Source organism: Nelumbo nucifera, chromosome 7 (assembly GCF_055504915.1).
Source record: "Nelumbo nucifera cultivar China Antique chromosome 7, China Antique-T2T, whole genome shotgun sequence".
Taxonomy (NCBI): Eukaryota; Viridiplantae; Streptophyta; class Magnoliopsida; order Proteales; family Nelumbonaceae; genus Nelumbo; species Nelumbo nucifera.
Window position 1 is genome coordinate 7,001,493 of NC_142655.1, and position 13,920 is coordinate 7,015,412.

A 13,920-nucleotide genomic window follows, 5' to 3' on the forward strand; every position below is an offset into this window, starting at 1 on the left:
GATTTTTGATCTCAACATCCACATTGAGGAAGGCTTTAAGATTATTAATCCCTGTCACATCAGTGCTAGGCACTACAATGTCATCCACATAGACTATAAGATATACCATTAATGACCCACTCCTCTTCACAAAGAGGGTATGATCAGACTGAGTCCGTGTGTAACCAAAGTTAACAAGAGCAGCCCTAAACCTCTCAAACTAGGCTCTAGGTGACTGTTTGAGCCCATTGAGAAACTTCTTCAGTTTGCACACCTTGTTGAAGATTAATCAGTTTCATGATGTTTTTCTGAGTAGATGTTTTATGTTAGTTGTTAGATAGGAGGCGGGAACCACAGTAGTTATGTGAGTCCAAATTTTATTATGTTTTTGAGTATTATATATGTTGTTTTATGTTTTGCCGCCCTGTAAGGGCAAAGTTGTCTTTGTACTGTTCTATTATTTTTAAGTGAAGGGGGCGGCCAGATGATTGCTCTCTTTTCTTTTCAACTTCTTTTCTTCTCTTCATCTCCTTCTCTCTTCAAGAAACTACTTTTCTTTCATATTTTTTAATTCGGTAGATTTCTACTTGGTATCAAAGCATCGGCCAGGGTTTATTGAAGCATTCTCATGCAGCCCTAGATCAGCCAAATGCATGAAGTAGTAAAGGGCTGATTGATCTGCTATAGATTGCCCAGTTCTTGGATTTTTTGGTGGAATCTAGTCATCAGGAAGGTGAACTATTGTTCGGCATCAAAATCAAGAAGAATTAGAGTACGGGGAAGAGTCCTAAAAATGTTGGACTCTTTGTTTTTTATCTGATCTTGGGCACCCAGGTATTGTTAGTTTTCTTTTGTTTTTCTGAAGAAGGCGGTTTGGTTTCTAGAATTTTCTAAGCCTCCCGGAATGATCGATTCACTTTTCTCTTTGTAGGGAGGCATGGGGAGGAGAGAGATTTCTCTCCAGCTAGGGTTTTCTTCTTCCGGAAGGGTTGTTTCTGTGTGCGTGATATTAAATTATTTTTTGAAGGTCTCCAATCTATTTTTTCTTATTATTGAACTATTTCAAGTAAGATGGAGAGTTGGAATACCGAGATGAAATCTACCAGTACTATGGGACTAGGTGTTAGATGTAGTAGTGAAATTTTTGGGTCTGGGATCATTACTACAGTAAAACTTGATGGTACAAATAATTTGGAGTGGGCACAATCAGCTAAGATGGCTATAGGTGCCCATGGAAAATTAGGGTATCTCACTGGAAGGAGAAGAAACCAGATACAGACTCTTCCCGATGGGTGCAGGAGAATTACATGGTAATGTCCTGGCTGGATAATTCTATGTTACCTCCTATTGCAAAAAATTTCCTATGAGCTAATACTGGTAAGGAGATTTGGGATGGAGTGACCGAAACCAACTCTCATAAGCAAAATGAGGCCAGAGACTATCAGTTAAGAAATCAGGTGATAAGTATGAAACAGGGAGAAAAACCTCTTGTTGTGTATTTCTCTATGCTAAAACCCTATGGCAGGAAATAGATCGCTTAGAAACTGTGGTATGGGAAAATGTAAATGATGCAACAACTTATCACAGACTAGTAGAGAGGAATAGGGTTTTTGAGTTCTTGGCAAGGTTGAACCCTGAATTTGACATTACTAGGCAGCATATTCTTTCTAGGGAGGGTGTGACACTCTCTCAGGCCTACGCCTTTGTCTCTGGAGAGGAGAGTGGAAGAATGTAATGCTGAGACAGCCTGGGATTGACCAGTCGGCTATGGTTGGTACAACAAAACCTAAGCCGAATGGGGACAGGGGGGAATAGTGAGACTAGAAGGGAAGATAAGGACTTGGAGTGTGATTATTGAAGCCAAAGCATACTAAGGACAATTGTTGGAAGCTTCATCCAAATCTTATGCCTGATCGGATAAAAAACAAGAAGGGAAATGCAAATGTAGCCACTACATGAGACTCTTCAACCCCTCTTTCCCAAAGTGATTGGGAATCCATTGCAGTAGCAGCAATGAGAACAGATTTGGACAGATTTGGACAGCTTATGAGTAAGAAAGATTCACCTAGCTCTAACCTTCTAGATGGACAGCAGAATGCAGGAGCCAACTACACCACTTCCTTTGCACATACAGGTAGTTCATATGTAACTGCAAATCTTGCATCCACTTCAGGTAAGGAAGGACCACCCTGGATTATAGACTCAGGAGCATCTAAGCACATGACTAATGCCCCTACCCTTTTCAGTTCCTATTAGTGGTGCTCTGGTAGACACAGAGTCTCTACAACAGATGGTTCACATATGCCCATTGCTGGGAAGGGGACAGTTAGAGTGACCAATGATATAATTTTGTCTTTTGTTTTACATGTCCCTAGACTTCATACCAACCTACTGTCTATTAGTTCTTAGACAAAAAATTTGAATTGTTTCGTGATCTTTCATCCTGGTAATTGTGTTTTGCAAAATCTGGAGTCAAAGAAGATGATTGGGAGTGGTCGTGAGGTGAATGCAGTCTACCTTCTAGATGAAATTCTAAGACATCAGGGCCATCATGTTAACAGCAGCAATTGTAGTAGGTCAGAGTCGGTGAACCAGATTATGCTTTCGCACAATCGCTTGGTACATCTTTCTTTTAGTTCTTTGAAATGTCTTTTCCCAAAGTTGTTTGAGTCTATTCAATCATCTACTTTGGAGTGTGAGAGTTGTCGGTTAGGAAAGTATTGTAACAGTCTTTCAAACCAAGTAATAAAAGAAATATTTCTACTTTTAATATTGTTCACACTGATGTATGGGGGCCATATCATATCCCTTCCATGAGAGATGATTCTATTACTTTCTCTTGTTTGCGGATGATTATACACAATATTCTTGGATATATTTGATGAGATCACGTGATGAGGTTCCTAACTTGGTACGACAGTTCCACCAGATGGTTCTCACACAATTTGGAGTGAGAACTAAGGCTTTTAGATCAGATAATGCAAGAGAGTACTTTGAGAAGGACCTGACCACGTATCTCTTAGAACATGGTGTAATTCATCAAAGCAGTTGTGCATATGCACCACAACAGAATGGCGTTACTGAGAGGAAAAACAGACACATTGTGGAGGTGGCAAGGAATCTTTTGGTGTGTGCTTCAGTTCCTGTGCAGTTCTAAGGAGATGTAGTTCTTACAGCCATGCATTTGATTAGCTGTGTTCCTTCACGGACTTTGGGGTTTAAAGTGCCATTTAGTCTTCTTTTTCCAAATGGGGAGATATTTCATATACCTCTGAGGGTTTCTGGCTGTGTTTCCTTTGTTCACATTCTTGGCCCTCATCGCAAGAAATTGGATCCTAAGGCCAACAAATGTGTTTTTCTTGGGTATGCTCAAAACCAAAAGGGGTATTGCCGTTATGACCCAGTGTCGAGGAGCAAATTTGTCACTATGGATGTTACCTTCTTTGAATCCACCTTCTTCTTCTTGAGTGGTTATCCTCAGGGGGAGAGTTTTGGGGAGGAGAACTCACAATCTGTTCCTTTTCCTGTTTCTTTGGTGCCTCCATCAGTTCAGCCAGCACCTGCACCTCCAGTTTCATTACCTGACCCACTACGGGCAGCCTCACAGAAATATCAGTGCCGGCAGATGATGGTTGACTCCACACATCCTCAACCCACACCACTCTCTGTTAGTCCTTCTGAAACTCCAGATTTAGCAGATACAGTTCTAGGTATTCCTCTTGAGCCTGAGCCTGTTATGTTTTCTGATCATAATGTTCCTGTCCCTAACACCATTGTTGCAGCTAATCCCACAGACCTTGATCTTCCCATTACACTTCGTAAGGGGAAGAGAAAGTTTACAGCCCACTGCATTTCACACCATCTTTCCTACAGTGCCTTATCACCCTCCTACCGTGCTTTTCTTTCTTCCCTGGATTCTGTGTTTATACCCAGGAATGTTACTGAGGCTCTCTCCAAACTTGAGTGGAAAACAACCATGCAAGATGAGATGGATGCTTTGGTCAAAAACCAAACTTGGGAAATAGTTGATCTCCCCCCAGACAAGGAGACAGTCGGATGTCGATGGGTATTCATAGAGAAGTATAAGGCCGATGGCAAGATAGAGAGGTACAAGGCAAGGTTGGAAGCAAAAGGGTATACTCAGACCAATGGTGTTAATTATCTGGAAACCTTTGCACCAGTAGCTAAGATGAGTTCAGTTCGTATCCTTTTATCTCTAGCAGCCACCTATTCATGGCCCTTGTTCCAGCTTGATGTCAAAAATGCTTTCCTCAATGGTGACTTATAGGAGGAGGTATATATGGACATTCCAGCAGGCTTTTATGAAAATGTTGGTAAAGGAAAGGTGTGCAGACTCAGAAAATCTCTGTATGGACTGAAACAGTCACCTAGGGCTTGGTTTTACAGGTTCAAAGGGGCACTCATCCGTTTTGGATACACAAAGACAAAGTCTGATCACACCCTCTTTGTGAAGAGGAAAGATGCTCTGGTGCCAATTCTGATTGTGTATGTGGATGATATAATGGTGACAGGAAATGATCTGGAAGAGATTGATGATCTCAAAAAATCATTGCAGCAAGAATTTAAGATCAAAGATCTTGGTGAGCTCAAATACTTCTTGGGGATTGAAGTTGCAAGATCCAAGGATCTTCATTTCACAGAGAAAATATGTACTTGACCTACTGCGGGAGACTGGAAAGTTGGGGACCAAACCAGCAGACACTCCTATTGATCCAAATCACAGAATTAATGGTGTGGATGGTGAGTTGGTAAAGGATGTGGGGAGATATCAAAGAATGATGAGCCGACCGCTGTATTTGTGTATGACACGGCCAGATATTTCTTATGCTGTCAGTGTTCTAAGTCAGTACATGCATGCACCTCGGGTTCAGCACTGGGAAGCTATTGAGAGAATACTTGCATATCTGAAAGAACACCCTAGCAGAGGCGTTCTTTTCTCAAATCATGAGAATCTGAAGCTAGAATCCTATACAGATGCAGACTGGGCAGGATGCTTAGATGACAGGAGGTCTACATCAGAAGCGTGTACCTTTGTAGGTGGAAACTTGATCTCCTGGAAGAGTAAGAAGCAAGCAGTTGTGGCAAGGTCAAGTGCAAAGGCTGGGTATAGATCCATGGCTCATGGTGTCTCGGAACTTCTTTGGGTTAGATCTCTTTTGAGTGAGATTGGGGTGAAAGCAGAGGAACCTATGATGTTATACTGTGACAATCAGGTTGCAATCAATATTGCCCACAATCCAATTCAGCATGATAGGACAAAACACGTTGAAGTTGATAGACACTTTATAAGAGAAAGGGTAACAACCGGAGAAGTTTGTTTGCCTTATGTCTCTTCAGAGTTGCAGTTGGTTGATGTTCTCACAAAAGGGGTGGCAAAGAACAAGCTTGAACATGATCTACCACAATAGTTATGTGAGTCCAAATTTTATTATGTTTTTGAGTATTATATATGTTGTTTTATGTTTTGCCGCCCTATAAGGGCATAGTTGTCTTTGTATTGTTCTATTATTTTTAGTATAAATAATAAGTGAAGGGGGTGGCCAGATGATTGTTCTCATTTCTTTTCAACTTTTCTTCTTCTCTTCTTCTCCTTCTCTCTTCCTTCTCTCTTCAAGAAACTACTTTTCTTTCATATTTTTTAATTCAGCAGATTTCTACTCACCTTACCCTGCATGTTTGGGCCATATATCCCTGGTGGGAGATACATGTAAGCATCTTCATGTAACTCTCCATTCAAGAAGGCATTTTTCACATCAAGCTAATATAGGGGTCAATCTGAATGAGCTGTCAAAGATAGTAGAACCCTCACAGAGGTCATCTATGTATAGCCTTTTGCAACCAACCGGGCTTTGTACCTCTTAATAGAACCATCAGCATGATATTTGATAGTATACACCCACTTACAAGCCATTGGCTCCTTCCCTTCAGGCAAATCAACCACTTTCCATGTGTCATTCTTATGCAATGCCTCTATCTCGGTTCTCATAGTATCCCTCCATTCTGGAGTAAAGAGTGCTTTTGATACAAACCTGGGTATAGTGTGAGAAGAAACATAGGAAAGAAAGGAGTAATATGAATAATGAAGGGTAAATAAGTCCATAAGAAAGGTGTTTAGAAATACAATGTGCAATACATTTCCGTTTACCTTTTCTAATGGCAATAGGAACATCAAGGACGGGGAAGGGAGACTGCAAGGGTGTGAGCTTAGCACTTGTTGTCTCTCCAGTAACTGGAAGTGTAGAAGGCTCATGTGATGTACGAGAAACAATCTGTTCACTCCTGGTCTTTTGCCGTTAGTACCACATGTGAATAGGAGGAGAATGAAGAGGCAAAGGTAGAGAAACAGGAATAGTGGAGGGACTAGGAGATGATTGTTCCCCCTGGACTCAACAGAAGAAGACTCAACGGGAAGCGGAAGGGGGAGTGTAAACAATTGTGACAAATACTCCCCCTAAGATGAACCATAGAAAGGAGTAGACTCAACAAAAGTGATATCCACTGAGACATAACGAGTCCCACTACTAGGATCAAAGCAACAATTACCCTTTTGTGTTGAGGCATAACCAAGGAAAATGTACTTATGGGCCTTTGATTCAAACTTATGTCTCCTAGATACTAGGAATGTGTACATAGAAGGTACAGCCAAAGACCCAAAGGGAAGAGAAAAAAGCTTCTTATTTGGATAAAGAAGATTAAAAGGAGACTTAAAGCCCAAAACTCTAGATGGCATATGATTGATTAGGTATGTTGTTGTGAGAATAGCATGCCCCCAAAACTTTATAGGAACATGTGAAGCAAATAAAATGCTCCTTGCAACTTTAACTATGTGACAATTCTTCCTCTCAGCTACTCCATTTTATTCTGGAGTACGAACACAGAAGATCTGGTGGATAACCCCAAAGTCAATGAGATAAGAAGTGAGATTTTTCTCAAAATATTCTTTTGCATTATCAAACCGAAATATCTTGATTCTTGTATCAAACTAGGTAAGGACAAATTCATAGAATTGTCTCACAAGTCTGGGAACCTCATCATGAGATCTCATCAAAAATAACCAAGTATACCGAGAAAAATCGTCAATGAACAAGATAAAATATCGATAGCAACCCAGAAAAGGCAAGTGGTACGGCCCCCACACATCAGAGTGCACAATATGAAAAGGAAAAGTGGATCTCTTATTACTCAAATGATAAGTGCTTCTACAATGTTTTGATAACTCACATGACTCATAATGAAGACTAGACATGCTAATTCATTTAAACAACTCTAGAAATAAATGACTCAAAGCAGTAAAGGATATATGACCCAAACGAAAATGACATAAAATGACACGACTAAAAGACTCTAAAGAAGTAGACCCAAAAGAAGCTCTCCTAGGTTGTCCTTGGCTTTGTCCAGGAATATCCAGTAGATATATTCCATTCGCCTCATGGCCACTCCCAATCACTTTTTGATACTTCAAGTCCTAAAAAACATAATAAGAAAGAAAAAAAGTTACACTGTAGTTTAAGGGTTTAGTTAGGTTGCTCACTAACATCAAATTAGTGTGCAGCTTAGGGACATGAAAGATAGAAGTAAGGGAAAGGGAGTCAGTGGCCTTGATGACTCCCTTGCCAAAGATAAGAGCAAGAGAGCCATCGGCTAGGGTAATCTTATCACGACCAGAAAGTAAATCATAAGAACTAAACAGAGTAGAAATGTTGGTCATATGATCAGAAGCTCCATAATCTATAATCCAAGGGATTCTACAATTACCTAAAATGGCTACATGGTTGGTAGTATCACGTATACCTGAATGAGCAAATGCAAAAGTAGTTGGATTGCCTGAATGATTGGAGGAAGTGGCTGCACTCTCAAGATGACTAATCATCCTCCCATATTTCACATACTCTGCCTTCATAACCATGGTTTCAAATGTCGCCAAATGTCACTGATGTCGCCCGACATATGTCAATGTCGAGGCTCACCGACATGAAAGTGGATGATAATATCAAAATTACATTATGTCGGTCGACCAAATCGGTTCAAATAACCAAAAAAAATACAGTTTTTCCTATTATGTCGACAAGATGTCGACTAATGTACATTAAAAATATAATATATTAGTATATTATATTAATATAATACAATATATTAATATAGATTATTCCATTAATAATTTCTATTTAATATTTCAAATAAAATATTTATAAAAAGAATTAACAAAATATAAAAACAAAAGAATAAAGTAATTACTTTATAATATAAAACATAAAATATTTTTCAAGTAATAAAATATTAACTAGTTAGTATTTTTAAAATATTTATTAAAATCAGAAAATGTTTATTAAATTTTATAATAAACCATATTCTACATTTAATATAAAAAATCAGAATAAATTTAATAAATTTTATACTAAATCATAATTTATTATAAATTTAGTATTAAAAATCATAATAAATTCATTAAGTTTTATAAGAAATCAGAATTTATCATAATCTTAATACTACAAAAAGGAGAATCAGTTGATTAAATTTATAATAAAACATAATGTATTATAACTTTAATATTTAAAAAATCAGAATAAATGTATTTCTATTTTTTTTATCAATAACTGTGGATTGAATTAATATTAAAAATATGAGAAAAATACAGGGCAAGGGGACTAAACAATCTTAGCTCCCAAGAACAACCATTAAGCATCAAAAGAACAAAAATTACAAGACAGTCCAAAAAATAGAATGTCTGTTCACCCCTTGTCTAGCTAGACCATCTGCCAAAGAGTTCGCACTTCTTTTTACCCATTTGTATTGGATTTCCATGTCCTTAGTCAGCCACTTGAATTTCCTCTTTTCATTACTGTAATTCCAAAGTCTAAGACTATCCTTTTTCAATCAGTTTACCACCACTTCAGAATCTCCTTCTATGATCAACTTGTTAATATGCATATCTTTGATTCTTTGTACCCCTTCAAGAGCAGCAAGAATCTCAGCTCTCAAAGAATCTCCCACCCCAACTGGTCCAGAATACATAGCTAACAGCTTCCCTTGTTCATCTCTTATTACTCCTATTCCGGATGGCCCTGGATTGCCCAAGCTGCTGCCATCAAAGTTCAGTTTAACAAAGTCATGGGGTGGGGGGATCCAACAAAAATTTGAGGCCTTCCTCATTGGAACAAGTTCTGCTATCACCTTCCACTTTCTTTGCAGTTCATCAACTGAGAATTCTGCGAACAGAGCCAAGGTTTTCAGCCAGTGTATAACCCTAATGTGGATGACCTCCAGCGTTGCTTCCAAACTTCTCTCCTTATCTATAAATATTTGTGAATTTCTCTCCTCCCAAATAGTCCAACAGACTGCAGCCCTCATACACCTCAACATAAACTTGGCCCTTTTTGTTGGCCGAAACGGCATACATGTGAATAGGCTTTGCACATTCGAAGGGGGGTCCACCTGCACCCAAACAAAGAAGTACACCACTCCCAAATGATGTTAGTGAACTGACAGAAGATTAGTAAGTGATATCCAGACTCACCATCAGCTTTACAGAAGACACACCAGTGAGGACAAAAACAACAATTGGGTCTTTTTCTTTGAAGTAAATCTGTTGTGTTAACTCTTTCCAGAAAGGCTTCCCAACAGAAACTCCCAACCTTAGGAGGTATAGGATGACACCACACCTCTTTAACAGGGAAAGACAAGCCAGTAGAAGAAGAATGTGTGAGAGCGCTAAAGAAAGAGGCACAAGTGAAAGAACCAGAGGGGGTGAGAATCCAAATTCTACTATCTGCCTTTGTTGGCTCTAGGAACACCCCTTCAAGAATGGATAACAGTGATGATATACCATCAAGCTCTGTGTCCCTGATATCTCTTCGCAGGCCCAAGTTCCATCCGACCCAGAAATAGAACTAGAAGGAACAATGAATGAAGACACCGGTTCATTTTTAAAAGTGGAAAGGGCAAAAAGGCTTGGGAATTGGTCTTTTAGGGAGGAGTCCCCAATCCAAACATGTTCCCAAAAATTAATGAGATTGCCAGAGTGCAAGTCATACCTGATCCATGGAGAGAACAAAGGTAGAATAGCTTGAATAGCTTTCCAAGGAGATGCTCTTGTACTCCCTGCCAGAACCCCAGAGTCCCATCCATTTGCTGCAACTCCATGAATACTTTCCACTATCTTCACCCAAAGTTTGTCCTTCTCCAATGAGAACCTCCAAAGCCATTTCCCCAGAAGAGCCAAGTTCCTATTCCTTAAATTCCCTATACCCAAACCTCCCTCCCTCTTACTCCTACAAACCATCTCCCACCCCACCCTATGGTCCTTCTTCTCCTCCCCCGGCTCCCAGAGAAAGTCTCTCATTAGTTTCTCTAATCTACTAGCCACCTTTGTCGGAATCTTGAAGATTGACAAAAAGTAAACAGGAAGGTTAGCTAAAGTAGACCTAATTAGAGTGGTTCTCCCTCCAAGAGACAAATAGTTTTCTTCCAAGTTGCTAATTTCTTTTCAAACCTCTCCACAACCGGAACCCAAAACTCACCTTTCTGAGGGTTATCACCCAATGGCAAACCAAGGTAATTAAGGGGCCAGTTTGTTATTGCACATTCTAAGATATCTGCAGCCTCAGAGATCTCCCCCTCGCCCATATTTACCCCAACTATACCACTCTTCTCAAAATTCACCTTAAGGTTTGACATTTGCTCAAAAAGCGTATAGTGAGCTTCAAATTTCTAACCTTGTTAGGGTCCCCTGCTTCACAAAAGAGTATGGTGTCATCTGCAAATTGCAAATGTGTGAGTGGCACAAGCTCCTTCCCAACTCTCCAACCTATGATTAAGCCCTTGGAATCTGCTCTATAAATTAGTCTCCCCAGAACTTCAGCTACCAAAGTAAATAAGAAGGGAGAGAGGGGGTCTCCTTGCCTAATCCCTCTCAAGGCTGGGAAGAAATCGACCACTGTCCCATTTACCAATATGGAGTAATGGCAGTTCCTGATACAACCCAAGACCCATTTGCACCAATTATCCCCAAAACCAAAATTAGTCATCACCTCCATCAAGAAAGACCAATCCACCAAATCAAAAGCCTTTTCCAAATCCAGTTTACAAATCAACCCTTTTTTCTTGGATCTCTTAAACTCCTCTAAGCTCTCGTTTGCTATCAGAATTTGATATGTTATCTATCTCCCCTTCACAAAGGCTCCTTGATTATCTGCTATAATTGTTGGGAGCACTTTCCTTATTCTGATGGACAGTACCTTGGTGATAATCTTATAAAGCCTGTTGACTAGGCTGATCGGCCTGAAATCCTTTGGGTGGCATGCATTCCTCTTCTTAGGAACCAGTGCAATAAAAGTGGAGTTCAGACCTGGGTTGATCACCCCTCTAGAGTGGAATTCATCAAACACAGTCCATAGATCTTCCTTTAATATCTCCCAGCAATCTTGATAAGAAGCCATCGTAAAACCATCTGGGCCTGGTGCCTTTGATCTATCCATAGAGAACAATGCCTCCCTTATCTCTTCCACTTCAAATTTCCTTTCCAACCAATCCCTATCCTCTATCTGCAAAGTTGGCCATTCCATACCCTCAATCCACACCCTATTATTTAGGGGTTTTCTAAAGATAGACCTAAAGTGATTTGCAAAAGCCCCTGCTATTTCTCTTTGGGTGGATATTATAACCCCTTCAATCTCCAGACTTGATACAAAATTCCTTCTTCTTCTTCCACTTGCCATCGCATGAAAAAATTTGGTATTCCTATCCCCCTCCTTCAGCCATTTACACCTTGATTTTTGTCTCCAACTTATTTCCTCCTGGAGAAGATAATCCTCTAACTGTTTACGCAAATTCCATCTTAGCTCCTTATCTTCTTCTGTAAGACAACCCCTTTCTTCCTTATCATCCAGGTCCTCAATTTGTGCAGTCACTATTCGCTTTCTTTCCTCTAATCTCCCAAACTCTAACAGATTCCACTCCTTGATTTTGTCTTTCAGATATTGGAGCTTCTTATGAAACCCCATTCCACTCCATTTCACTGTTGGATTGCTTTCTAGCCACTACTCTTTGACTTTCTTTATGAACCCCGGATGTCCTAGGCACATGTTTTCAAACCTAAAGGGAGCAGGACCAGCACTTCTCACTTCCTCCCTACAGATTACAATAGGCCAATGGTCTGAAGTCACCCTTGGATATGCTCTAGAGTTTAGATTCCCCCAATGTTCTTCCCAATCATTTGAGAAGTGAAATCTATCCAGCTTAGAGCAAATCGGGTTCACTTGGAGATCGGACCAAGTAAAACAGTTGTGTGATAGTGGGATCTCTTTAAGCTCGTAAGCATCCACAAATTGATTGAATTTCCTCATACTCAAGGTCGATCTCCACCTCAGACTATTTGTCTCTTCCAAGAATCCTATAACATTAAAGTCACCTCCAAGACACCAAGGCCCTTCCCATAGTCCCCTTATATCGGCCAGTTCTTCCCACAACTTCCTTCTCTCTCTGTAATCATTTGGACCATATACATTGGTAAGCACCCATTCAAACCCATCCTCCGCTTGTTTAAACTTCAAGGAAATTGAAAATTGGCCTATTAACTCTTCCTGACCTATGAGTACTTCATTCATCCACATTGTGACAACACCCCCCGCAGACCCCCAAGAAGGCAGAGCCGCCCAGCTAATCCCCCTGCCTCTCCAGACACTCCTTGCCCTCCTAATGTCAAAATCTGCTCTCTTGGTCTCCTGCAAAAGTACCACATCTGGGTCTGTTTTCTTGATGGCCTCTTTTATTACTGCTCTCTTCCTAGCACTTCCCAAACCTCTGACATTCCAGCTTAAGATCCTCATCTAACTATCTTCTTTCCCCTTAGACCCTCCTGCCCTCAGTTATTCCTCTTCCTTCTTTCTCCTTTAACCTTCAAACTTCTATCTCCTCCCACCTCCTTTAGCAGCCTTTCAGCCTCACTCACTCTTCTCCTTTTAGATTTTGCTTCTTCTGTCTTTGTTTTCAAAAATACTTTGAGAGCATTTGGATCTTTCAATTTGCACCCCAGTTTCTGTACAAAACCCGCCATAGAATCCTCACTAATTACATCTCTTACACTTGAATTTCTACTTCCCTCCCCTGTTGTTGTTTTCCCCCTTCTATCTCCTTCTTCCTCAGAACCCTCTACTCTAACTCCCTCTGACCCTTTCTTTTGACTGTTTTCCACCACTGCTTCAATTAACAGACACTCTAGGATTTCCAGGATTCTTTTCTTTTTTTTCTGTTTCTCCTTCATTCCCTACTTCTCTCTCCTGACCCTCCCTGTCGCTTCTATTTTCTCTCACCCCATCCCCTCCTTCAAGGGCTGCAGCCTCTGGGTTGGGATCTGTATTTGGCATGGAAGTCAAAAAGCAACAGTTAGTATCACAAAACGAAAGGACACGGTTACCTGGGTTGTGGTGGGGAAGATTGGGAGTGCTGGAGTTGGATACAGAAACCGTCTGGCCCTGATAAGGAATGTGGGTTGCATCTGGTTCCAAGGCTCAGTTCTGATTAGTTAGCCTTTCCATCACCTCTGTTAAACAGAGACCACAACTCTTACCCACCTGTTTATGCCTCCCCACTGTGTCCCCGTATTGCTTTTGAGAAGTCTCGAGGGATCCCTTACAAAAAACCTGTTCGGCAAGGAGATTTTGAGATGTAGCTTCTGAGTGTGAGTTAGAGTTTCCACCCCCAGAGTTCAAAATGTGTTCAGCGACAACAATGTATGGCTCTTCCTCAGCACAGTGAGACGTTACTGCACCTGGTCTTTGTGAGAACAATGTATCCAGATCAAAAGTTGCAGCAGCTTCTTCCTCTGAAAATTTCTCACCCAAAACACTGCCTAAACTGGACTAGCTATCCGAAACTTCTTCCACGTCTTCTTCCTCCATTTCGCAGTCCACCCAGCCCTCATCA

General features: G+C 40.5%; 1 protein-coding gene across 3 annotated transcripts in view; it reads right to left on the reverse strand.

The window, feature by feature from the left end:
- The window catches only part of CYL1 (alpha-N-acetylglucosaminidase family / NAGLU family), a 109,126-nt gene that overhangs the window by 86,941 nt on the left and 8,265 nt on the right, over nt 1-13,920 (reverse strand). Inside the window, exon 1 of one of the 3 annotated variants that reach the window (XM_010258838.3) lies at nt 7,792-13,371. The exons of the other annotated variants lie outside the window; for them this stretch is intronic. Coding sequence (XP_010257140.1) covers nt 7,792-7,906 — 115 coding nt within the window. The 5' untranslated portion in view covers nt 7,907-13,371. Of the gene's footprint in view, nt 1-7,791; nt 13,372-13,920 lie in introns of those variants that run through there. 3 annotated transcript variants of the gene reach the window in all.